Below are 26,119 nucleotides of genomic sequence, written 5' to 3'. Positions count from 1 at the left end.
TATTAGTTACCTGTTGCTATATAACACATGACCCCAAAACTAGGTGACTTAAGATAACACATACTTATCTCAAAGGTTTCTGTGGGTCAGGAATATGAGCACAGCATAACTGGGTCCTCTATGTCACAGTCTCTGATAGGATATGTGAGCCAAGGATCTGTGATCTCATCTGAAGGTTTGACTACAGAACGATCCCCTTCTAAACTCACTCAGTGGTTGTTGGCAGGATTCACTTCAGTGTGGATTGTTGGACTGAGGGCTGCAGTTCCTCACTGGCTGATGATCAAAGACTGCCCTCAACTCCTTATCACATGGCCTCTCCCATATGGTAGTTTGCTTCATCAAAGTATGCAAGCAGAAAGGGCAATAAGAGTCTAACAGCAAGATGGAAGTCACACTCTTTTACTACCTAATCACAGAAGTGACATCCTATCACTTTTGCCCTATTCTTTTTGTTATAAACAAGTCTCTAAATTCAGCTCACACTCAAGGAGAGGGGAATTACAAAGGGCATGAATACCAAGAGGCAGGGATTGTTGAGACCATCTTAGAAGTCTGCCTACAGCCGGGCTCGGTGGCTCAGCCTGTAATCCCGCACCTTTGGGAGACTGAGGTGAGTGGATTGCCTGAGCCCGCGGGTTCGAGACCCGCCTGGGCAGCAAGACCTCATCTCTACAATAAATCAAAAAATCGGCCGGGCGTGGCAGCATGCGCCTGTAATTCCGGCTACTCGGAAGGCTGAGGTGGAAGGATCACCGGAGCCCAGCAGGTCGAGGCTGCGGTGGCCGGGAGCGGCCACTGCACTCCAGTCTGGGCGACAGAGTGAGACTCCAACTTAAAAAAAAAAAAAAAAGAAGTCTGCCTACAACATCTCCCTACAGCTCTTAATTGCAACTCAGAACACCAGCACCACCATCACTGTGGATTGTCTTTCTTTACTGCTGTCACTCAATTTAGTTTGACTTCCTTCTATACCTTCCTTCTTATAGATAACAATGGTGAGACTGCTCCCAGTAGAATGAGTTCTAAATGGAGCCTGGTATGGTAACTAAGAGTCTTTCCTTCCTGCTTATTTTTTTGCTGAGAAGATGAACCATATGTACAGGGACAGGTTAGTGACAAATGTACTAAGTATTTTCACACATCTCCAATATGTCTTAGTGTTAGTATATCATAGACTTTCCTCTGTGTAAGCTGTTCACCTGTACATAACATATCCATTTATAGAAAGAGGTGGAATCAATACAGCAATGTCCCCACCTTGCCAAGTTGAGCATCTTCTTTAAAACAAACAAAAACAATTTTTGCTACCTCCCACAATATAATAACGTCTATGTGTTTAGATTTCATCTACTTAGAAAATATAGGAAAAGGGTTCAAAAAAAACACCAAAATTATTTTTTGGAGGGTGAGCCCCTTGTAATACAGTCTTCCCCCGCCAGGCAATTGTTCTAGGACCCCATCGGAATTGGTGGACCAGCTAGAGCTGTTATGAAAGGCTGTGTTCAGCTTCAGTGACTTTTGGGGGAATTATTTCAACGCCTTTGCCCATTTCATGATGGGTAATTTACAAGTACACCTGCCCATATGACTCTGCTCAGCAGTTTTTGACCAAGAGTGACATGAACCCCATACCCCACCCTTTCTATTCACCCAATCTTGCCCCAAGCGACTTTTTTTTGTTTCTCTGGATGAAAAAAAGTCCTCAAAGGGAAACATTTTGCTGATGTTGAAGAGGTGAAACCAGAAAAAAAATGGCAGAAGCTAAAAGGCATAAAAACTGACGAGTTCAAAAACTGTTTTGAGGAGTGGAAAAAGCGTCTCAGTAGGTGTATTGCATCAAATGCAGAGTGTTTTGAAGGTGACTGAAGTTTAAACATGTAATTTCTAATAAATAAATCCCCATGATTTTCGGTCCCCCTTTGTACATAATGACTGAAAGTTACTATGAATCCTATTTTATTATCTATACTTTTTTTTACAATAAGACAAGATATACATTTTTTTTTGTTTGAAGACAGTGCTTGGTATATATAATGATATCTTTACAATCTTTTTATAGCCCCTCAAGGGTCTCTGGCACAAGGTTGGGAACCTCTTGGTTACATCCCTGGGCAGGATCAATAACTCAAATGTCCACAGAGGCTAGGCAGGCGATATAAATGAATACAGTAGGCAGGACATAAGAAAAGAAATATGGAACTCTAAGGTCATTACTTCCCCATATGTGATAGAAATGTGAGTATGGAAAAATAGATTTCTACAATAAGAAAATCCGCAATACAAGCATGATGATAAATGATACCTGGCATTAGGGAGTAAGAGAGAATGGTAGGGACTGTGGCAAACCTGCGAACCTATGTTATGTCTGCAGGGGGCAGCTGTTAGTTACCTCCAGCTGCTTGTTGCCTAATTCATTCATTTCTCAAAAGAAGCTAATAGGATTTTGTATAAAAACTCCCCCCAAAATTAGTGGAAGCCCAGCCTTAATTTAATAGATCTAGTGATGTTGCTATTTTGCAAAGCAGCTCACTCCATGTTTTAAAAAGTTTCAATTACAGGAAAAAATTGTATTTGTGTTGAACCAAAACCTACTTCTTGGCTACTTTCAAGCATTGTCCAAAGTCTGTACTTGAGCTGCAGCGTGAATCAAATCCCTCCACCCCAGGAGCACTGTGTATATGTGTGTTACCACTTTAACTGCTTATTTCTAGGGAAGACATACTGTGTTATTCTAACTGTTCCTCAAATATCCTAGGAGTCCCCTCTGGGTCAGTTTCAGACTGTAGGTATTTCCCTTAAAATATGATACTAGAACCTTCCAGAACACTCTATGTATGGTGTAACCAGTGCAAAGGGCATTTCTTCTCTTATTCTGGTTAAAGTCTAATACTCTTTCATCCTGTTTAGTAAACTAATCGCTACATTGTAATGAGTACAATCCCAGGCTGCCTTGGTTCTAAAACCGGTTCCTCTACTTTTTAGCTGTGAGACCTTAGGCAACCGACTCAATTGCCTGTGCCTTGTGTATTTTTGTTTTGTTTTGGTTTTGGTTTTGGTTTTTAGTTGTAGAACAAGGACAATGACTGTACTGTACCTACTTTGTGGGGTTGGCATAAGAATTAAGGGGCCTGATATACATAAACTACTTAGAACAGTGCCTGGCACATAGTGAGTGATATGAAAGTATGAATAATTAACATTGTTATAACTATTACTATTATTGTCACCATGGACTCTATGCCACTAGTGTACTCATCATGGTTATTAATAAAAATGCCATGCTGAGGCAATGGCCAAGTCCTGCCTGTGTGTCCTCTAGATTACGACTGATCAGACAGCACAAAGCTGTCTGATCCTCATATTACTAACTTTGTGTTCTTCTTGTCCTTGTGGATATCTGTCATGTATCAGGCACTCTGCTAAGCATGGAGGATGTGAATATAAATAAAACGTGGTCTTTGTTTTCAGCGGGGTCCCAATCTAACAGAGACAAATAGTGACATGGAGTGATAATTCCCAGGAGACAGGTATGCACAGAAGGGTACCCAGCTTTGGTTCCACGGTCTCCTGTTGAATTTCTCTAAATACTCTAAAATGGAAGGAAACCAGAGACACACATTTTGAACATATTTGTAAGGTTGTCATTATTTATGAAAAACTTCATCCTTCATGACTTCAAGGTCTGTCATGGCTCTTGACTTTCTCCTCCCATTTTTTCAAGAAGTATTTGTTGTTTTTGCTAATTTGGTGATATTTTATTTGCAAGCAAAATTATTCCAAAGTCATTCACATTCTAGTCTCTGCTCCCCGGGAGTTCTTAAAATCCATTGGGAGTCTTTGATCTTATTATTTGACCATGAGTATAGCAACCATAAAATTATATTCAACCTTGAAAATGTTTACAGAACAATTCAGATGTCTGTGTTCATCACATTACGGAGTGTCTCCCGGCTGGTGGGAGGTTGGGAGGCCTGCAATCCCAGTAGCAGACCAGCCCTCTACTCTGCACATTCCCTTAGACCCAGGGACTCTGTTTTCTTTGCAGTACTGTTAACAGAATCTCTTTGATTTTTATTGGTCACAAAGGTTATATTTGCCTTTCCAGTGATCTCATTTTTGTCCAGTGGTGCCACAGTAAATGAGAATAGGCATCAAAAAAGGTGAAATCACTCAACCCGTAAATGTGTCCTTGACCTACATAAAAATTTTCTAGGGTCTTGTTTTACACCTTTTCAATAGGAAACGCTACAGTTTTGGGTTGCTTGCTTCTCAAATTAGCAACCAAAAATGTCCCTTCTGTTAGTTCAGATAACCAAGGAATTGATTATATAAGGTTGCTTAATGTGGCCGGCACCTTTATAAACATGTAAGTTGCTGAAAGGCTATCTGGCCAGCATCTGATAATCTCTGCATCCTGCACTGTTGGAGAAAGCTCAGAAGTGCACTCAAGTAGGTGCTGGGAACAAGGCCAGATCTTGTTCTGCCATTAAATTTCCCCGCTTGTCACTGTCTAAAGTTCCTATTATTTTTGTCACCCAAAGACCACATAATTTGAAAAACCTCTCTACCAATCTCTGTTTACAAAGGGAAGTTGTATTTCCTTGTTTTTAATTAATTAGACACATATTGTCAATCAGATGTTTTGAGCTGCATGACAGAGGTAATGTTACCTAAGTTGATATGAAGTCATGAGAAATAAAAACTTAGATAGTAGCACCTGATTCATGAATCCTACTAAAAATGTTCTTAGATCTGTGTTACTACTACCTTTGGAGAATCCTGGTTGTAAATGACATGAAATGTTTGTTCTAGTTCACAATCTTGCAAAACCTTTTTGACTTGCAGGTTTCATCTGTTGCCTCACAAGTGAAACAAGTTCATTTTCTTGAGCATGGAGGTGTTCCCCAGGCTGACTTTTCTGCCTAGAAAATGCCATTTCGTAAAGAGCTGTCATGCTTTGTGTCCTTTGGCTTATGATTTAGCTGTTCAGGGAAAGTGCGGGCTGCTCTTGCTCTCTCAGTGCTGGTGATATGTGTTTTTGTTTTATTAAATCTTTAAACTACTGGGCTTGTTTTTTATGACTCCCATATATTCTTTTGTTCTTCTCTGTGACTCGTTAGATCACGATTTTTTTTTTCCCTTTGTGAAAATATTAGTGCCTTTCTAAAGAACATCATGGTCTCCAGAATGGTTATGTAATAAAATGGAGGAATGTGTTGAGTTTAATGTTGGGTCTGCCAAGGATGCAACTCGGAAGTGCTTCACTGATGAGAAGGTTTGAGGCTTCTCAGACATGGAACGCAGAATCACAAATCCTCTTGCTTTTGCCAAACTTCTTTTGACAAACCTTCTTTTTGACACTAATCACAGAGCTCTTGTAAAATAAAGGTACCAAATGGTTTATGTTTCATTTCAGACCATTGTTTGTGATTAAAAGTTGCTAAGAAACCCTTATTTAAATGGAAGCAAGTTCCTGTCCCGATGTGAGCCTCACCTTGTGTGCATTTGAGCATGAGAACCCACATGCCCAGGTAGACAGGTAGCCTCATTCTTCTGACCTCACAGGAAACTCTTCCTTGGAGATCTGCAACTGGTAAAACTCACTGGGCCTGGTGCTCCAAGGCTTCTTATCATACTCAAGTCTCTGCATCCTCCAGAACAAGTTCAAGTGATGAGTTGCCATCGCGTGGTTCTGTCCCTTCACAGAGGGGACCGAAAAAATTCTAATTAATCTTGAATACAACTTGGCTGCCCTATGAATGTGAATCCCCAAGTAAACCAGGCCATGACATCCAACTGAACTTGTTCCTGTGCATACAGTATCTCACAGCCCATCCTGTACTGTTAGTTTTGGCAAGTACACTACAGCATATCATAAATCATGGAAGGAAAAAGCTTTTTGGCCTAGCATGGTTCAGCCTGCTGTAATGTCAGAATACAGAAAGCAGTTCTGTTTTTAGACATCCTTTTACTAACCCAGCATTCATAATTTATGATTTCACTGTAAAATTCCTGCAACACTACACCAAAAGCAGTGCTGCCCTTTAATTAAGTGCTCTCGGTAGGGAAAACGTGCAACTGATGTGCAAAACATCTCTCTGCACACGGTGATTGATAGTGATTACATCTTTATGAACCCAGCCTAAAGGTCTCAACTTCCTGATGGGTAAAGTCGTCTATAGGGCTACTTCCTGAGTCTGCCTGATGGGGATCAGTCACTGCTAACAGAGTTGGAGATAATTCAGAGGCACGACTTGGAAACATTGAGATTTTGAGCCTACATCTGTCTGTATTTTGTCACAAGTCTATGAGACCTTATTCCGCATTTCCATAAGAACCTGTGACCAGACTTCATGCTGTGTCCGCACTTAGAGAGGTCGTAACACAGGCAGTGAAGGGTCTGGAAACAGGGAGGACTCTTTGAAAGATCCTAGTGTCATATAAGTGACAGGAAGTACTTCTGGCCCTGTGTGTGCATGGATGGAGCATTATAGCCAGAAGAGGACCTTAAGTTGTTATATTTTTAAACATTTTTCAAATATTATTGTATTCTCCTTAGTTGAAAATATGTAAGTTTAATTTTTAAAATAATGCCACTAAACGTTAGGAGACTAGAGTCCTAAACTGGGCGTTCCCAGCATGTCTCTTTTCTGTTTTGATTTTGTCTTTCATCTGCTATGTAGTCACATCAGCCCAAGCTCATAACACCTCCTGAAAGGTAAGACAAGAGTCTCTGTACCTGGAACGCATCAGGTCCTTAAAAGAAAGGTAACACATCTGTCCAAGGATGTCAGTGCCTGCATTAAATGAGCTCTTGGTATAAGTTCAGCTATTTTCAGTCTAATGATGACAACCAAAACAAAAACTTTGTGCCATCCAGTCATTTAATCATATTACCTCCGAGAAGCCTTTTTTCTGGAACTATATTGATACAGTGTGTGTTATTTTCTGATGTTTTTGCAGGTTTGGGCCTGGCCTGGTCATCTATTGGTATGGATTTATCCAGGAGCTGGACTGCAACCGGGAGAGGGGCATCCTGCTCAAAGCCTGTTTCCCCACAGACATTGTCACCTTATGTCATAGTATAGCTTGACCTTGAAGATCCTGGAAGAGAAGCTAGAAGAAAAAGGTGAATCCAGAAGCAATTTTGTTTTCCTGTCATGTAAACTCCCAGCAACATCTGTCCTGAACTTCAGCTGAACTCTTGCTGCCCGTGGTCACACCACTACCTTTTTAGACAAACATCAAGAGTTTCTGTTTTCCTTCATCTCTTGCTGATGTGAACAGCTAAGAACTACAGACACAACCCACTCATTATCAGCATTTCTGTCTCTGTCAAACAGTTAGTTTATAGATAGTCATGATCTTTCTTTCTTCCAGATAGTTTCTCCTTGTATGTCGAACACAAGAAAAAAAATGTGAAGACTGAAAGGTGTGACTTTTCAATTCTCCTCCCAGTTACCAAATCACCCTCTCATTTTTTTTCTAATTCTCCATTCCTTCTCTCTCCCTGCTCCCTTTCTCTCCATATGAACTCACAGAGACCCAGTGTTGCCTTATCCTCATGGAATAATCTAGCACAAACCTGGAAAAGCTGAAAACACAAAGTCACTAAATGTTCACGCTCTCCTTCAGGCTCCAGTAGACCTATACGGCCACTTGTACTGTGTGCTTGTGTTGTCCAGTCTTTGAGCTTGCCCGACTTCTGTGACATTAAGCCAAGCTGCAAAAATATTCTGGATGAGAATTTCCTCTTTAGAATGCTTACTAGAACACCAAATATTTTACATTCATCTCATTTAAAAATATGAGTTACATTGTGTCTGGAAACTACACTTCTTTGGCCGAAGGCTGAGAGGAGGGGAAAGTAGCTCCCTGCCAGCACTGAGGAGAGTTTACTTTTCAACGTGGTTGGTTGTCAGTATGTATGGAAGCCAGTATTTTTATAAGTTGAATTTTTTAAAAGCACATTCTGTAAACTGCTTTGTACATGCATTTTATACCACATAATTATATAACACTCACATAATTTAGGCATTAGAAATGTTCAGCGTTGAATGAACTAAGTGTACCAGAAATAAACCTAGAACAATTTTTAAATAAACAAAATAAAGGAGATTTTGTACTTGTTAACTTTAATTTATTCCTTTTCATTTACTGAAAACCATGCTTCAGTCTAAAGCAAAACATCAATAAGTTAATATTAAACCTATCTTTTGGGAAGTTAAAAATTAACCTGTGCCCAAAATGTATTGAGTAAAATATTTGCCCCCATGCTGACATTTATAATGCTGTAGGGGTGATTTTGGAAATATTAATAACAATGTAAGTTTTACAAACACCGTTCAGTTATAGTCATTGCTTAGTTCTTTCAAAAAACTAAATATATAATTTTCACTTTGTTAATTTTGTGCCTAAAAAGGTTTGGGGAAAATCTGCCTGCAGGTTTTCCTTTCAAGGGACACATGTCGGGTCCAAACACTTGTGGATTTTAACTCTAGCAGGCTGTGTTAAATCAAAGGAGAGAGGCAGAAGATACAATGCTAAAGAAGTATCAGACAAACTTTTGTATTGTGTAAAATTCATCATGCAGATTTTGTGAGTGAAACAATGATTTGAAACCATTACTCTGCTGCCTTGACACACACACACTTACACACACACACATTTAAACAAAAATGTTGTTAAAAGCAGGTTTCATGGCATGCTCTAAACTGCTTTTTCTGCTTTAGGAATAAATTACATTTATCTGCACAGATGTTGAAAATCCTGTTAAACCCTTGTCAAGGATTTGTTTGTTTTACGTTAAACAAATTTATGATGAGTGTGCACAAATAAATTAAAAAATAAAAACGGCGCTTGCATTTTATATTTATTCTTATACCTATTGCCCTGACATAATGTGTTGTGAAAAGGTATTGGTGTCCCCAGCAGAGGCGCCACCCCCTCTATATGAATGAGGCTTTAAAAACTTGGCCCAGAAAGAGCCCAACAGTCAAATGTACATACTACGGTAGGGTTATGAATTTGTCAAAAGTTTTTCACACAAAAACTCGTGATGATTATATAGACTACTCTTAATTGAGGGGGTGTTGTTGAGGGGGTGGGAGAGAAGGGAATCATGTTCCCAAATTGGAAGCTGGAAGCCTCCTTGCTTTGTTTCTTCTCTGTTAAAAATACTTGTCTGTGCTCCATCTCTGTGCATTGTTTCCTTGTTTGGTTTTTTTTTTTAGTTTAGACAATGTAAACATCAGTCCCAGAAAGTAGACGCGGAATGGCAACTTCTTTTTATTGCTGTCGTCATTAGAACATTAACGTTAAAGCCAAGTCTTGTTTTATGGCCCATTCTGCACACCATGGAGATGAATTATGCCAAGCCAGAAAGCAAGAACGTGTGTAAAACGCAAAATGAAATGACGTTCTCCCTGGCACATATAGACTTGCCAAGCATCTGCCTTCACAAACACAGGAGAGACCCATTCGAAGCCTGGAGAGAGATCAACTCAACGCAGAGCTGATTCAGTACTGACATTTAAGGTGACTGCATAAACTCCTTTCCACCCACATTCATGTCTTCCCTAAAATCATAAACAATTGTGAATCTTTTTTTTCTTTTGCTTCCTAGTGAGGTCAACTCTTCAAAACACTCCTAAAATCGCATATAAAAAGGAAGGCTTTCTACTTTATAGTAGAAAACTGGACCTCCAGGGGAAATCATCTTCTTTTAACCGTTGGTGTGTGTACCTGCTCATTATCTGCAAGGCTCGATTCCACCCTAAAAAGATGATAAATTGTTGGTCTTTGGGGGGTGCATTAACTCACAAGCCGCCAGGGGATTGCTGAGAGCCCTGATGAGGTAATCTACTAAGTGGTCCCTAGTGGGCTGCACTAATTAATGCCGAAATGAGCAGTTAACTCACTTGCTTTTCACTGGGGAGCTAAGCCCATTGTTTTCCTTTTTCTCATTGGAACCAAAATACCTGAGATGTCTCCTCTTTTTAGCCTGCTCCGGTCTATAGATCTGGTATCTCAACTGAATTAAATCTTCACCATCTTGATAGGCTTCCTGCCTTCACTGCTTCCTTTGTCCAGGTCATCTTCCCCTTCACTCAACTTTGCCAGTTTCCTTCCACATGGACATGTGCTCTGCATTTTCTCACTACCCTTTGGCTGTTTTTCTCTAGAAAATGATCCCAGGACGAAAATGTATCCCATCTTAGTCCTGATGGGCATATCTAGTGGTGGGGAGGCAATTGATCCAATCTCTTCAGGCAAAAGCACAATCTAAGCATCCTCCAAGTCCGTCAATCTTCATTGCATAGGCGGCACCTGAAGGATCATAATACTTTTAACTGAGATAAGATTTTACAGGGTTAAGTATGGTATGAAGTTTATGCCCTCAGTAAGTGTTTTGGCAAAAGGAGCCAAAAACACATATTAGGTTTTACAGCTACTGTCAGCCTGAGTGGCGGTATTCAGCTGATTCAAATTATGCATTAAAAAAATTAGAAACTGCATGTGATCAGATGGGAGCAAGTGGCCTCAAAGTATAACTGTTTTGTGATGAGATGAGAGGAGAAAATCTCCCAGCGGGCACATTTTTTTTTTTTTTTATTAAAGTTAAGGAACAAAGCAAACTTAACTAGAAAGGAAACTAAGAGGCAAACAATAGGAGTTTGCCTGCAATGTCACCATTTATGGGAAGCGCCTATCTGAACTTGTCTGTATAAAGTCGCTCTTGGGTTAAGGAAGGGTCACATGTGACAAAGTTTGGATCATCTAATCCAGTTACTCAAAACTAACCCTCCTGTACATAGCAAATGTGGCCCGAACCTGTTTTATTAAGAACAAGACTGGATTCCAAAGATTAAATAAGGAGGATGGAATTATGAATTAAATAATAACCAGAACAGCCTGGGTTCCCCTTGTGTTTTTCACTTTCCTGCTATTGTTTTGAATATGGCTGTGAGACAAAGAGTTGCTTAGGTCAAGCACTATAAATTACAGTTTTCATACAATAGTAATCCACCAAAATGATTTCAAAGCTTGATCAAAGTACTTCAAAAGGACTTTTTAAACTTTTCCACAGTACAGGGGGAAGGGAAATACTCATTTGATGCCTTAATTTGTCTCAGTCAGTGTAGCAAATTTTGATCTGGGTGTCATACCCATTTTATATAAAATCCAACTCATTGGTTCAATAAATCCAACTTGTTTACCGTATAAGTGTAAAGGAGACTTAAGTTTTCACCTGCTTAAAGAGAACAACTAAACGTAGAGTGACTTGTGAGAAAGAGATACATACAGGAATATTTTTAAATAAGCATACCTTGACAGTGTTTAATTGTGATGCTCAAGGTATTTGTTCAGACTGTGTAACTCCCTGCACTTAGGATAAAGCAGATCTCAGTGGATTTATTTGGCATTTGAATAATAATCATGGCAACAGATATATTTAATTTTTCATCCTTTTTCCCTCATCACATGGATTTATTCTAAGCTGCCTCATTTCATAGGCAAGGATAATGGGAAGTACCCTAGTGAAAGCAAAGCCAAGTACATTCTAGGTTCAACCATATATACAGTGTGGACTGCTTAGCAATGGCAGGTCAAATAAAGGCCTGTGGCACTATGTCAGGGAAATTTTTATTTTTTAAAAGAAAGGTCATTTTGAAATGCGGACATGAAATATAACCAAGTCAATTAAGTAATAACAATTGAAGTTCAGAGTTTAATTGAGGGCTGAACATGAATCCAATGACCATTAACCTAAAGTGGTCATTAATTCCCCTGGAAACTGCCTTGGTTAAAGGTATTTGTAGAATAACTAGCCCTTTTTTTTCTTAAGAAAAACGTCTTGTCATTTTTGCTTTTAACACAAATACATTCAGAAACAGCGATTTAGTGGATCTTTCTGTATTTTAAAATTTTAATTGAAATCCCTTTAAAGAGTAAATCAAAATTTAGTTAAAATTACCTCTTTTTTGCAAGTAACAATAGTTTTTTAAAGTAAACTGAAAATTGTAAACACCCTTTATTGCTTTGTATAGATCTCAACTGTTGACTTATTTCTGTACTTGTTTCATATAAGAGTTTTGACTAGATTATAAGCTCCACGAGAGTAGAAACTATACTTATATTTTCACTTTTTTAGTTCCCAGTGTCTAACAGAGTTTCTGGCACAGAGCAGGTGTTCAATAAATATTGAATGAACAAATGAAGGACTGCTAAGTTTGTATTACATATGTTCTCACTCACTTGCTTTAGCAAATAATTGGAACCTTTTAACCATTTCTCATTTTCTCCAACTGAATAAAAGAATGTATTTAATGGAATCAAAGAAAGGCATCATACATGTTGATGTTAGTTAAATAATTAATTATTTTAAAAGCCCCTCAATCCTTTTGCCATCCGTAAGTGTGATGATTGGGTGTTCACATGTGCCACCCTCAAACTTTGTCATATTAGCACAGTACCCATCTAATGGTGAACTTCATGGGAAAAAAACAAGCCCCAAAATCTAAAGTAAAGCAAATTCACCAACAAGGGTATTTTAGGATACACACTTAGTTGTTAGGGGGAATTTATAATTTTGTTGCATTTGGCTTCAAATTAGCCTCAGTACATTATTGTTTGTCTACTGTATTACTAAATAAGAATATTAAAAATCTTATCATTGTTTCTCCTTTTTTTTCTAGAAAAAAAGGCTTATCTTTACTTTTCTATTTAAATAAAATTTCCCTTCAAATCATGTCAGAGTCCCAATCAAATGTATTTCCCACATAAATTTTGGGATATTCAGTGGTGTTATTAGATTAACTGTAAATGATACTTTTAATTGCTCAATTTTATAATGCTGAGTTGGTGGTAAAGCATTTCCTGGCTCTAGAAGTCGTTGACTGGCTGGAGAGAAGGGTTCTTTGGTCATTTGCCAACAGGATCTGACCTTTGGAGAGATACCGTCCATGAACTGCTCGGTGGGTGTTTCCTTGTTAGTCATTAATTCAGAGTATATTATCATTTGAAAGCCAAAGGTATTTGGCATATTTCCTCATATTTTGGAAACTTGTAACACAAACGGAACTAGAACTTCCACATTTCTTCTTTGCTCTGCCAGTTTCCCAGAACTTAGTTGGGGCCCTTTGGTGTGTGATTCCTCCATACCTGAAGAAAACTTACCTCCTAATCAGATGTCACTGAGATCAGATCCTCTTTGTTCCAGGTGATAATTGTGTTATATTTCCAGCATTAAAGCTATTTAAGACACAAATGTTTATTGAGTCCCTAATGTATATTTGGAAGCATTGTAGATGCCATGGCAAATTTTTTGTAATACAATAAAATATCCCTTGAAGAAAAATAAATCACCACTTGTCAAAATGAAACAACCCAAAATATCTGGAAATGTCAGAAAAGGCAATCACAGTAGGAGGGAAACCTATGAGGCTTTTAAGAAGATAATTTAACCCTGGATAATGGGCAGCAAGACAGTTTTCTGTCTACTTGTGGTGGCTTCATTCACTGCTATTGAGGATTCCAAGGCCAGGTTCAGCTCAGCAAGAACTAAGACTATGATCAAATGGGCGCTAGTCTTTGGGGTGGGTAATGATCACATAGATGCCATATATTTTTCATCCTTGCTCTGGGCCATTCATGTTCAGTAATTCAGATAAGCTAAATATGTCAATAGAAATATAATTTTAAGATTCAAGACAAACACTGGAAGGGTACAGATAGTCATTATTCTCAGTAAATACCTACAAGTTAAATAACATCATTGATGAAAAACATTGGGTCTCTGTATTTTGGTTCTGCACAAGAATCTTGAGATACGAGGATTGTCTTACAAGACAATTTGGTACTATACACACCTTAGTTTTGGAGGTTTGTTTCTGTTGTCTTTTCCCAGTTAAACAGGCTACGGATTCACTGTCAGCTGCTGCAGACCCTGCCTTCTTTCTCTCTCATGGTCTTTATATCATCTGGGTATCAATCTTCTACTTGGTAAAGCACATTTTTATGTGGTTACAATTATATATAATATTGGTTTTTAAATATGCTCCCAAAAAAGAAGCGGCACAATATTTTAAAGGATAGAGAAGATTGTAAAGATTGTATGCTTTACATGGTAATGCAGTTTTGTTAATATACTTACCAGTAAGCCATAAATAATTTTGCTAAAACATTTTAATTGTACCAGCTCATTAATTCTGGCAGATAAAATAATGACAATAATTGCACATGGAAAATTAGTAGGTAAAAATCTAAAAGTATCATGTTTCTTGCTAGTTTGAATAGAAGAATCTATCTTGGTTTTCAGTTATGATTTTAAAAAAAGAAATTTTGCAATAAATGAAAAAATAGCAATCCAACATAACAGTATAATCAAAAAACAGAACAGCAAAAGAGGTGGCAAAGTGAGCACGAGTGCATTGCAAATTAATGTACAACTCAGCTTTTTGGTAAATTATTTTTGTTTTATGTGTTTCCCCACTATCTTAGAAAGTGTCTCCCAATGATACAGTGGTTTAAAATGTCAACATGAGGGCATAGAATGAGCAAAGAAACTCATATGAAAACTGAGTTTCATTTTTGGTGGTTTTCTTGACAATTCCCGAAAAGGTATGTGGAAAGTAAAATGGAGCCATTAGCAAAGATGAGATGAGTTTGACTCATGGACTCAGAATTTGAGAAGTGGAAGGCACCAGAGACTTCAATTTACTGAAGAGAAAATTGAAGACTGGAGAGGGCAGGTGACATGTCCAAGGTCGCATAGGCATTTATAAGGGGCAGGACAAGAATCTATACTTTCCCAACCTCCTGTCCACTGTCCTTTCCACCATAGGGTTAATTATTTATTCCCAAAGGAATTTCTAGTACCATAAGTTATGTTGATTATTCAGTATATGAACATCCTGAACCTTCTTGCTTTGGCCCTTGCCCCTAATACCTTAATCACTAGAGTAGAAATCACCCGGGGGGGGGGCTATTTTTGGCAGAAATCATACTCATTTTATTTATACTTTAGTATCCTAAAATCCTTAACATGTGGTAACAGTCAGTTTCCATACACTAAGATGCACCTAAGGATGTGCCACTAAGAAAGAATTTGGTAACACTGAAGATAGTTTTTCCCTCTGGCCACTTTAAATATTAATTTGATTTTTCTTCCAAAGAAAAACTTTCACAGATATTGAGTTTACCACCTTGTCTTTCTGTAAGGGTAAGGTAATATGTAAACCAACATGGTCTACTGATAATTCATGGTCTACTGATCATTGCCACGAAGGACTAGCATATAATAGTCTAGAACTGTAGCCAGTGGAGCCCGGTGGCTGAGACACAGACATTAACAACAGCCTGGGCTCCTTGCCTCTCTGCTTACATGTAACCAAGCTCTCCAAAAGCCAGTTTCTTCATTTATAAAATTGAAATAATGACTATCACACAAGACTGTTATGAGGGTTAGATGAGATGAGTGCTTAATACATCATAAATCATAGCTGTAATAAAACTAGTATCATCATATAGTTGTATAATATATAATAATTAACAGTATTTCTACTTACCATAGAAGTTTCCACTTGACAAATGGTATCTAGCATTAAATATGTGTGATTTCTTTTTTTTTTTTTAATGTGTGCTTTCTATGTTAATGTAGAAGTCACTATAAGATGGATAGTGTGGCTTATTAGTACTTTTCTAATGCTCATTTAGAAAAAGCCATTTTCCAAAAGTTAAGATACAGGTGAAACAAGACCCTCATTTGAGAGTGGGCATATGTTTAATTGATTGTTTTTACAGATAGACGTCTAGTTTAACATGCCTCTGCTCGAGGAGGAGCAGCTCAGAGACAGTGAACCCATGTTTCTTTTGATAATGACTGTAGCCTTTGCCATCAATACAGCTTTGGCGCGGCACAGCCCAGGAACCAGCCAGGACTCCCACCTCTGACTGGTGGCCCAAACCCACCATGTACAAGATGAGCCCCTAAGGTGCACGGGTTTGTCGTAATACAAAAGCTTTCTTTAAGGGGATTGGAATACCTTCTCTGGGCTATTGTTAATTGTTAAATACCTCTTCAGGCCATTCTTTTCCATGAAAAAAAAGCATAAAATGCTATTTGAATTTGATCTTTGAAGAAACAAAAAGGCAAAGCAAAAGGAATTTGAGGAAATCACTGGTGTGTCCCTGGATTCTTCCTCTGATTCATGATTGTGACACTATATGAGGTGGCTTTTTAAAAGACATGACTTTGGCCAGCATACCACAGCTAAATATAAACCTCATTAGATCACAGGCAAGCTGAGCAATTTCTAAACAGCTGAACAAGTCCCAGTGCCTCCCTTTCCTCACAAAACCCAGACCAGTGTTACATGTTGAAGGCAGACTTGACCCTTCTACAGGGCAACTGAAAACACTGTAACAATAATGCCAGGTATGGAAAGTGTGTCCCTTTCATCTGGGGCTTCAGAGCATTCTGCCAGCGGTGAACTAAGCTTCCCAACATGGCTGCCAGACAGTTAAGGGGTCTTTTGACATTTACAGAGGACCTATCCCATTTAACTTTACTTGTTGTAGCAGTGGTTATTTATTTACTTTACAAGAGCAAAGGAAACTTGAAAGAACGCTTCCACTGAAGGCGATGATTTCTCTCTCCATAATACATGGCATCTGAAAACTAAAAAGTAATTTTAAAAAATAAGCAAATAGTAAAATGTGTGCCCACCCAATCACAAAAATTAAATGGTGGTATAAACTTTCCGGACTTGACCTACAATCAATAGTCAGAGAACATCTTTTCATAAATTGTCAGTAGAACCTCATGGAACACTGGAAGACAGAGATGCCAAGCTGAGTTCTACCGGTAAGCCCTTTGGGATGCTTCCTTCAGATCTCCAGCATTAACTGAGTATGAGAACAACTGAAAGGAAACTTGTGATTGTAGTTTCTCATACTGCACTGTAGAAGAGGTCTGGTTGAAATGTCTAACAAAGTTAACTGATGGCTCAAGACATATCTAGAAACACTGGTGCTTATGAAATCTGAAACTCCAAGTGGGCTAGGATGGATGCTAATTCCCACTGCAGAGAGGATGGACCCAGTCATTTATTACGCAGCAACCCTCTCAATTGCCTTTGGTTGTAGGCTTCTATGAAAATCTGTCAAGTGTTGATGCCAGAACCGAAATCTCCAGGGACATCATTATCAATATTGGGGTCAGAACAAAAACAAAAAAGGAGTTATAGAGAGTTAAGGGTCCCCATAGAGAACTGTAGACAAAAATCCTTGGCCACATCACCAATTATTGGGGATGACCCTTCCCACCTCCCTCTCAACTCTCCCCCCTCCACAAAAGAACACCATTTTCACTTAATTAGTCAATTGAGTATGCTAGCCTATTTTTCCTTTCTATTTTGCCAGCACATCTAAAATGTTGCAATGGCAAACACCGTGCCTACTGTACTAGGTACTTAATACACATCTAATTCAGCAGGTATGATTATCTACAAAAGAGGAGGTAGACCCCTGCCATGAAGCCAAGGAGCATTGGCACCAATCCCATATCCAGGTCTCACACGCTGTCTGGGTTTAGTGAGTTGCTTAGCTTCCTTTTGCCCCAATTGTCTCATCTGTAACATTGGAGAGAATAAGTATCTCCTGCATATGAGTTGTGAAAATTAAAGTAATGTATTAGAGTACTTGTAACAGGACTTGGCACCTTGTAGACACTTGACAAATGTTAGTTATCACCATTACTCCTTTTCCAGATTATGCCATTGAAGCTCACAGAGGTTAAGCAACTTGTCCAAGGTTTCTTATCAGTAATAAAACTATCTCAAAATGCTTCTCTAGTTTATTGCAGTTCTCTAGTTTATTATAATCTATCCTTTATGCTATTTTAGAAAATGTGGTGAACATTCAAGGTGCTCACCAATATTCAATTCTCCTTGACTTCCTGAACATACAGGAGACTACACACTTTCTAGCCCCCTCGTGATTAATCAGGGTCACATTACCAATTCTGGTGAATGAAATGTGAATGGATGAGACCTGAGTGGGTCAGTGGGACAAGGAGAAGCCCTGCAGTATTCTCTATTCTCTCCCTGCTGTAACACTCAACTGAAGTTACAGAAGTTGAATCTCTACCATCTGGAGCTCTGAGAAACTAAATAGAGCAATCTATACAATACTGCCAGCATCTACAGGAATTCTTTAAAAAAAAAAAAAAAAGCTAAAAGTAAACTTTTATGTGTTAGCACTGAGATTTGAAGGCTATTACCATAGCATCAGCCTTGCCTATCTCAACTCATATAGTTTCCAAATATTGTACAACAAAAAACAGAGCATTGACTTAATATTCGAATGAATATGACATTATCTCAGACAGTGGATCATTGGAGATTATTTTTGTTTTTTAGGGGTGTGGGGAGAGATTCGTCTGACATTATAACGAGAACCATGAGGAGAACTTCATGAACATTGTTCTATAACTTAATTTTCTATGACATGTAATAATTGTGCTGTAGGCTTAAAGGACAAATATAAGCAATTATGAATATTATAATTAGTATAGCTCATACATTTAGTATTTTAGAAAGATTTAATGTTATACTGCTTAACATTTTTTTCAGGATATCAGAGAAAAATCTATTTTAAAATTACATAGCCTTTTGAGTTTTTGAAAGACATTTTAGCTAAACCTGCATGTAAACAATCTTCAAGAAAGCAGAACATAAGTTGTTTTATTTCCCCTGCCTTAGCACATACCAAATTGAATCTTTAAAATAAATTAATTTTCTAAGGACACAGTTAAGAAAATAAAAATATAAGCCACAGACTGGGATAAAATATTTGTGAATTCTAGCTGATAAGAACTTGTCTCAGAAATACATTTTTTTTTAAAACTGTCAATACTTAAGAATAAGAAATCAAATAACCCAATTCAAAATAATGGACAAAAGATTTGAGCAATCATTTCACCAATGAAGAGATATGCCATATAAGCACACAGAAAGATGCTCAGTATTGTTAGTTATTAGTGAAGTACAAATGAAAATCAATGAGATATCACTATTACCCCTTTCCAGATTAGACCACACCTATTAGGATAATTTATATTAAAAATTGACATTACCAGTGTTGAGGGACGATGTGGAGCAACGGGAACTCTCATGCATAGGTAGTGGGAATGCAAAATGGTATAGTTACTTGGTTAAATAATTTGGCAGTTTCTTATCAAATTAAAGGCATAGTTACCATATAAGCCAGCAATTCCACTCCTAAACATTTACCCATGAGAAATGAAACAAATATTTTCACAAAAATCTCTTCACATATATTTACAGCAATATTATTCATGAATGCCCAAAACTGGAAACAAACCAAATGCCCATCATTTATTATTATAAATGCTCACAGCCGGGCTCGGTGGCTCGACCTGTAATCCCGCGCCTTTGGGAGGCTGAGGTGAGTGGATTGCCTAAGCCCGCGGGTTCGAGACCCGCCTGGGCAGCGAGACCTCATCTCTACAATAAATCAAAAAATCAGCCGGGCGTGGTAGCGCATGCCTGTAATTCCAGCTACTTGGAAGGCTGAGGCGGAAGGATCGCCGGAGCCCCAGCAGGTCGAGGCTGCGGTGGCCGGAAGCGGCCACTGCACTCCAGTCTGGGCGACAGAGTGAAACTCCAACTCAAAAAAATAAATAAATAAATAAATAAAAAATAAATGCTCACATTTAATTTTTAGACCTTGAACATATAGAAAAATATATGAATTAGTGACTAAAAATAAGGATAAAATACTCATCTAAAATGTTGAAATAATAGGAGAAACTGGATGTGGATGTGGGGTATATGGGAACTCTACAAGCTTCATAACTTTTCTGTAACTCTAAAACTGTCAGGAAATAAAAAGTGCATTTTAAAATAGGAAAAAAACAGCAGTAGAGAAGACAAAGAAAGTGAGTTTGTAAGTGTAGAAGTAATTAGTAATATTTTACATATGAACAGTTTTATGGCAAAATCTCTTCACTGATATAATCATGTCATATATATTCCTGTAGACCTGAGGCACTTCCTTAAAACGTGTAGAACAGAAATTACTGTGTCTATTCAGTAGATAAGAAAACAGACATTCTAGAGAGGTGAAGTAGCCAGCAAGAGGTCACACGCTAATTAGTGACAAAGCCAAGAATAGATGTGGCCTCCCATTAAGACAGTTTTGATTTTTTTCTCTTTCTCCTCTTGGATGACAAGACTCTTTTTTAAAGCTCATGAAAACCAAAAATTTTTGATTTCATGAAAACCACTCAGACAATCTGATCGCAGAGTAATAATATGCTATGAGGTGAAGAATCTAATTTTTCTGTCTTAATTTTACAAAGAACATAACTGGAAAATCAATTCATTGAACAACTGTCAGTATCTCAAACACCTCGACTTTCACCAAACCTTAGCAACCTATAGTATACTTATATCATGCTTCAACTCAACAATAAGAGGTCATTTATACAAATGTATGTCTTAAGTAAATACAATCATATTTACTAAAAGAAATTGATAAACAGTGGGTAAAATTATCATATATGTGTCTTTCAACTAGTTTGTTAAATATAAAATATTCTTATTCTGAAAGTCATTAGTTTAAATGTCTTTACATAAATTACATGACTTGAAAACATATGAAGTGAATATGGTCCAGTCAGGGTATATCTGAATCTCTGATGGACTATATAAAAACCTTGCTTAGTGTCATGTTGGCACATAAAGTATCCTTTGATTTAAAAAAAACAAGTAAATAAAGCAGATGCTGTTATATCTACCAGGAATGTTTAAGGGAAGATGGAGGCTAGAACATGAATACTTTACTCACCAAAGAACTAGAAGGTCATACCAGAGACCATCAAATGCCGTCCCTGCATTTCAAGCAGAGACAGACAACTGTCATTCTGTCATGATAGGCAGTTGAACTAGATCTGTTCCCCCCACAAAGTGTATTCGTGGAAGGTTGATCAATGACCATAAGGAGAGCTTGGTCATGGACACAACACACTTTATGGTCCATGATTAGGCCAGTGGACTCAAGAGTAGAGTGCGTTCTTCCCAGAGAATATATTGGAAAAGTATATTGGAGCCTTTATTTACTTTTTAGTCTTAAAAAAGAAAAATCTAATTTTACTAATATTTAATATAGTTTACTAATTGTGCAAATATCTTTCAATATTTATAAATAAATATTAACAAGAGGCAAACAACTTGTAAATAAAAGTACATAGTTGAAAGGTGTGAGAACATAAATTTTCCCCCTGACAGCAATATGTGATCAATAGCAGCAAGGATCTATTGGTCCCAGCTATGAGCATCCACACTCATTTAATACAAATTACACACTGATTTTGACATGGCCGTCCAAATATATTGATCTGCCATGTCTTAAGTACTTCCAAAGGACACACTCACTTTTCAGATGTCTTGTCTCAATCTGGCAATAATGTACTATCGTAGTCTAGGTACCACACTCACAGAGAGCATAGGATAGTTGAAGTGCGATGTGTCAGTTTGCAAATGCCTAGATATTACATTTAGAAGATTCATATGCTATACCACAGAAGAGTAAAAACAAGAAATCAAGTGACTTTGTAATTCTTTTTTTTTGAGTTGGAGTCTCACTCTGTCGCACAGACTGGAGTGCAGTGGCCGCTTCCGGCCACCGCAGCCTCGACCTGCTGGGCTCTGGAGATCCTTCTGCCTCAGCCTTCCAAGTAGCCAGAATTACAGGCATGCGCTACCATGCCCAGCTGATTTTTGGATTTATTATAGAGATGAGGTCTCGCTGCCCAGGCGGGTCTCGAACCCGCGGGCTCAGGCAATCCACTCACCTCAGCCTCCCAAAGGCGCGGGATTACAGACTGAGCCACCGAGCCTGGCTGACTTTGTAATTCACTGCTTCTTAATTCTCCAGATCACACTGGGTATTATCCCATCCACTGGTCATCGGATGCACATACCAAAATGGGAAGACAGAAAATAAGCAACTCAACCAATGAATGAGCATGTCCATTTTAAATAGTGATAAGTGCCATGGAGAAAAAAAACTAGATAGATGTGACAGATGGCAACACAGTAGGGGGAAAGGAGCACTGTTGATTATATGCTCAAAGAAGGTGACACACAGTAAGACATAAATGGGAAGAAGGAGCCGATCATGCAAAAATCCTGGACTGAGCATTCCAGGCAGAAGGTAAGCATCAGTGAAGGCCCTAAGATACGAAAAGTCTGACCTGTTTGAAAATGATGAGTAGAACAGTCACTGGACACAACGAGCAAGGACAGAGGGAAGTACACAAAGGGACAAGACCATATACGGCCTCGTAGATCCTGGTAAGGAGTTTAGACTTTATTCTGAGTACAACTGAAAGCCCTTGGAAAAGATTAAGTGGAAGAGTGACAAGATCTGACTTACATTTTCAGAAGATTGCTCCAGTTATTATGGAGCAAATAGAATTTAGGAGACAGAGGAAGCAAAGATCAAGCAAGAAGCAGCATCATTCACAATAGCAAAAAAATGGAAACAACCCAACTTTCCATCAATGAATGAATGGACAAATAAAATGCAGTATGTCCTTGCAATAGAGTACCATTCAGCCCTAAAAAAGAGGGAAATTCTAATACATGCTACAGCATGGGTGGAAATTGAAGACATCATACTAGGAAGCCAATCACAAAATATTGAATGAGGAAATACTGTATGATTCTATTGATATAAGGTTCCTAGAGTAGTAAATTCATAGAGACAGAAGGTAGAATGGCATTTGACAGGGGCTGGAGGAATGGGGGAAATGACAGTTGTTTAGTTTGTACTGCATTTCAATTTGGAATATGAAAAAGTTCTGGAGATGGAAGGTGGCCATGGTTGTATGACAATGTGAGTGTACTTAACGCCACTGAACTCTGCACTTAAAAATGGTTAAAACAGTAAATTTTATGCTATGTACAGATGTGTCTTGACTAATGGTGGGGTTGCATCCCAATCAGACTATCATAAGTTGAAAATATTTTAAGTTGAAATGCGTTTAGTACCTACCGAACCTACCGAACACCATAACTTAGCCTAGCCTACCTTAAACATGCTCAGAACACATTAGCCTATAGTTGGGTAAAATCATCTAACACAAAGTCTATTTTATAATAAAGTGTTGAATATATCACATAATCTATTGAATACTGTACTCAAAGTTTAAAAATAGCATTGTTGAATGATACTTGAAGTATGGTATCTACTGAATACCTATTTCTTTCGCACTGCTATAAAATCAAAAGATCATGACACAAACCATTGTAAGTTGGGGACAATCTGTATATTTCACCACAATGAAAAAAAAAGGTTAAAGGGAAAAAAAGAGAGAGAACAAGCAATAAATAATGGTAGCTCGACCTAAATTTGTAAAAGTGCATAGATAAGGAATATATTTTGGAGGTAGAACCCAGAGGACTTTTGGGAAGATTGGAGAAGGCAAGGAGGAGGAAAGTGAGAAGAAAAAAAAGGACTTGAGCATGAGACCTAAGTTTTTGACTTGATTGTGCGGCTAGATGTGGTACCATTCACAGAGCTGCAGAAGGCCTGGGCCCTGTGATGGTGGAAAAGAGCAGGTAGAGTTTTGTTCTGGATATAATATGTTTGAGATGCCTACTAGTTTATAACTAAGTGCAGGTGTCAAGTTGACAGTCAGATATTAAGTCTGGAGGTCAAAGGGGAAAACAGGCTATCCTGGAGATATAAATCTGGAAATCATTTGTATAGAAAGCCCTCAGAAGAGACTAATGAAAGAAGTTGGCCTTGCCATTATTCTTGGCGCAAAAGTTTAGAATATATTGCATAAACCAAGAAAGCAGAATAGCTGTGAATATAAAAGACAAGCAATTTCTTTTTTGTGGACAAGAGAAAGTTGAGATGAGATGAGAAGAAAAGAAAGTCTTCATGAAGCCCCTGAAGAATTTTCCAACCTCCGCAACTCCCGTGAGTGATTATATGTAAATGCTTGGGATCTTGAATGTCTCCCCTATTTCTATTGTATTTGCTTTGTAACAATAACTTTTCTTATGTAGATGTTAGCTTTTCAACTAATATGTCCCAAGGTGAAGAATGTGTGTAGTAATGTGTCACCCTGCAATTAATGCAATGCCCTCTACATAAAAGACACTCAATGCATGTGTCTATTGATGGGTTAATACCTTAGGGAGATCACTAGATTGTCCTCCAGAAAGGAGAAGAGTTTCTTCTCCTGAGGAAAATAACAGGACAAAATGTGATGCTGCAATTATTTGAATTTTTTCAGGGGCAGCATTGCTACTACTTTTTGTGCCTAATTGCTTCAGAAAGAGAAAACAGTCTAAACTATTAAAAATGAAATGGCAAATTCAAAAGGTCAGTGCCATTTCTTCACTGTGAGCTGAATATATTTGGCACAATAGGAGCTGGAAAGGTTACCCATTAGTAAAGATTTCATTTGATATAAAAAGTACCTTTGATTATCGTAAAGTGATGGCCAGGAAGAGCGCTATGGATCAATGCACTCTGCTGTTCCATGTCTCGTCAGATTCAAAGCAGTTTATCAGCACTCATTACTCACACTCATTCACTCAACATTCGCTGATTATCTCCATGGGCCAGGGACACATCATCAGACTTACCCTCAATTCTCAAGTAACTCATAGTTATGCTCCATACTTATGTTCTGTTTTCCTTGTACGGAATGTGAAGAGCAAAAGACATTTTCTGGATCTGAGTGGCTGTGGATGATACGCAGAACAAAAAGCAAGGTTTCTTCCAAACCAGAATTTATTAAGTTGGGAAGCTTAATGTCATGATGGAAAATTGATGTATAGGTAAATAATGTGCTCTTAGATGGCTGTAAGTTTACTCCCAGCCTAAAGATCAGGGTGATGATATGTGTCAAAAGCAGTTACTGTACCAAGGATGTTAGGACTTCTGGAGAAGGATGGCCTTTCAGAAGGGTGGTCAGAGTAGAAGTTGGAAGATGGGGAGTCCAAAAAAAAAAAAAAGCAACTGGCAGCGGGTGATCAAAACTGCTACAAGCTGGGAGGACAGGTTCTGAGAGTCAGCTCATCAGGTGTCAGTGGTAGATCTCTGCCCAGGCCTCCACAGGCGAAGGCGCCTGGTTAGCAAGGCCATTGACATTTAAATCATATGACTAATCTCCTGTGTTCTGATTCCATACGTATAAAGCATATGTCTCACTACAATTTAGATTGTTATTTAGATTTCCTTTTGTTGGTGAGAAAAACATTCTACCTAGTTTTCTTATGATTTTATTTTGCATTTTGATTCAGTCAGTTGGCACTGACCGCATGTGACCTGGACTCATGAGTTGAATATATCAGATTTCAGAGCCTGCAAATTTGAAGAGGCTGTACTTTAAGTTCATCAAGTTAAATGCCAAACTGAGGTTCTTTGTTAGGCAGCCAACTAACTTCCATGGCACAGTGGTACTTTCCAGACTCCCCAGAATTCCCTAGACATTTTGGTACAGATACTTCTACCATGTCTGTTAATACTTGCTCACCTCTGACACTTTCTTTTTTCCTCAACAGGCAATCTAATGCACTGGGTTTGCATTCTGTTTTTTTTTCCAGATATAAAAGGAGAAAAATAGTCATAATTTCTGTTTCACCTTGAGAATTGCTTCCTACAAATCAAGAAGGCATTTTATGCCTACCATCTAGATCCTTAGGTCCAGGGTCTCAGTTGTTGCTCATTCCCCTAAGACTGTTGAAAATCATCACTTTCTCATTCTAAAAACCTGAGAACAAATAGCAGCAAAAATTGGCAACATTTTCAATGAACAAGGTTAAAAATAGGAGTAGGAGTTCTTGATACTACAGCTGGAAGATCACATAAATACGATACAGCAGAAACAAACACTAGAAACAAACCTATACCTTTGGACTTGTGAGTGAATTCTTCTAATGAGAGCTGTCAGAAGCTTGTTACTACAAAATAAATGCCTTTTGGCTGCTTTTTTTGCTCCTGATTAAAAAGAAAGCAAAACTGTAACACAATTCTTAAACAAATTTTAAATGGTATCATCATTGCT

The 26,119-nt window shown here is 38.2% G+C and overlaps 1 protein-coding gene across 7 annotated transcripts in view; it reads left to right on the top strand.

Moving 5' to 3' along the window:
* CUNH15orf41 (chromosome unknown C15orf41 homolog) overlaps positions 1-8,859 on the top strand; it is a 240,435-nt gene extending 231,576 nt beyond the window's left edge. For 5 of the 7 annotated variants that reach the window (XM_021719167.1, XM_008071303.2, XM_021719166.1 and 2 more), the window contains one exon: positions 6,967-8,859. In XM_021719167.1, the coding sequence (XP_021574842.1) occupies positions 6,967-7,096 (130 nt within the window). In that variant the 3' untranslated portion in view covers positions 7,097-8,859. The remainder of the gene's footprint in view (positions 1-6,966) is intronic. The other 2 variants (XM_021719168.1, XM_008071300.2) reach the window with 1 other exon arrangement.
* Positions 8,860-26,119: the final 17,260 nt, after the last annotated feature.

This window comes from Carlito syrichta, unplaced genomic scaffold (assembly GCF_000164805.1).
Source record: "Carlito syrichta isolate Samal-C Ts95f unplaced genomic scaffold, Tarsius_syrichta-2.0.1 Scaffold314286, whole genome shotgun sequence".
Lineage (NCBI taxonomy): Eukaryota > Metazoa > Chordata > Mammalia > Primates > Tarsiidae > Carlito > Carlito syrichta.
The sequence above is the reverse complement of the archived record's forward strand: the minus strand, read 5'-3'. Positions and strand labels throughout refer to the sequence as shown.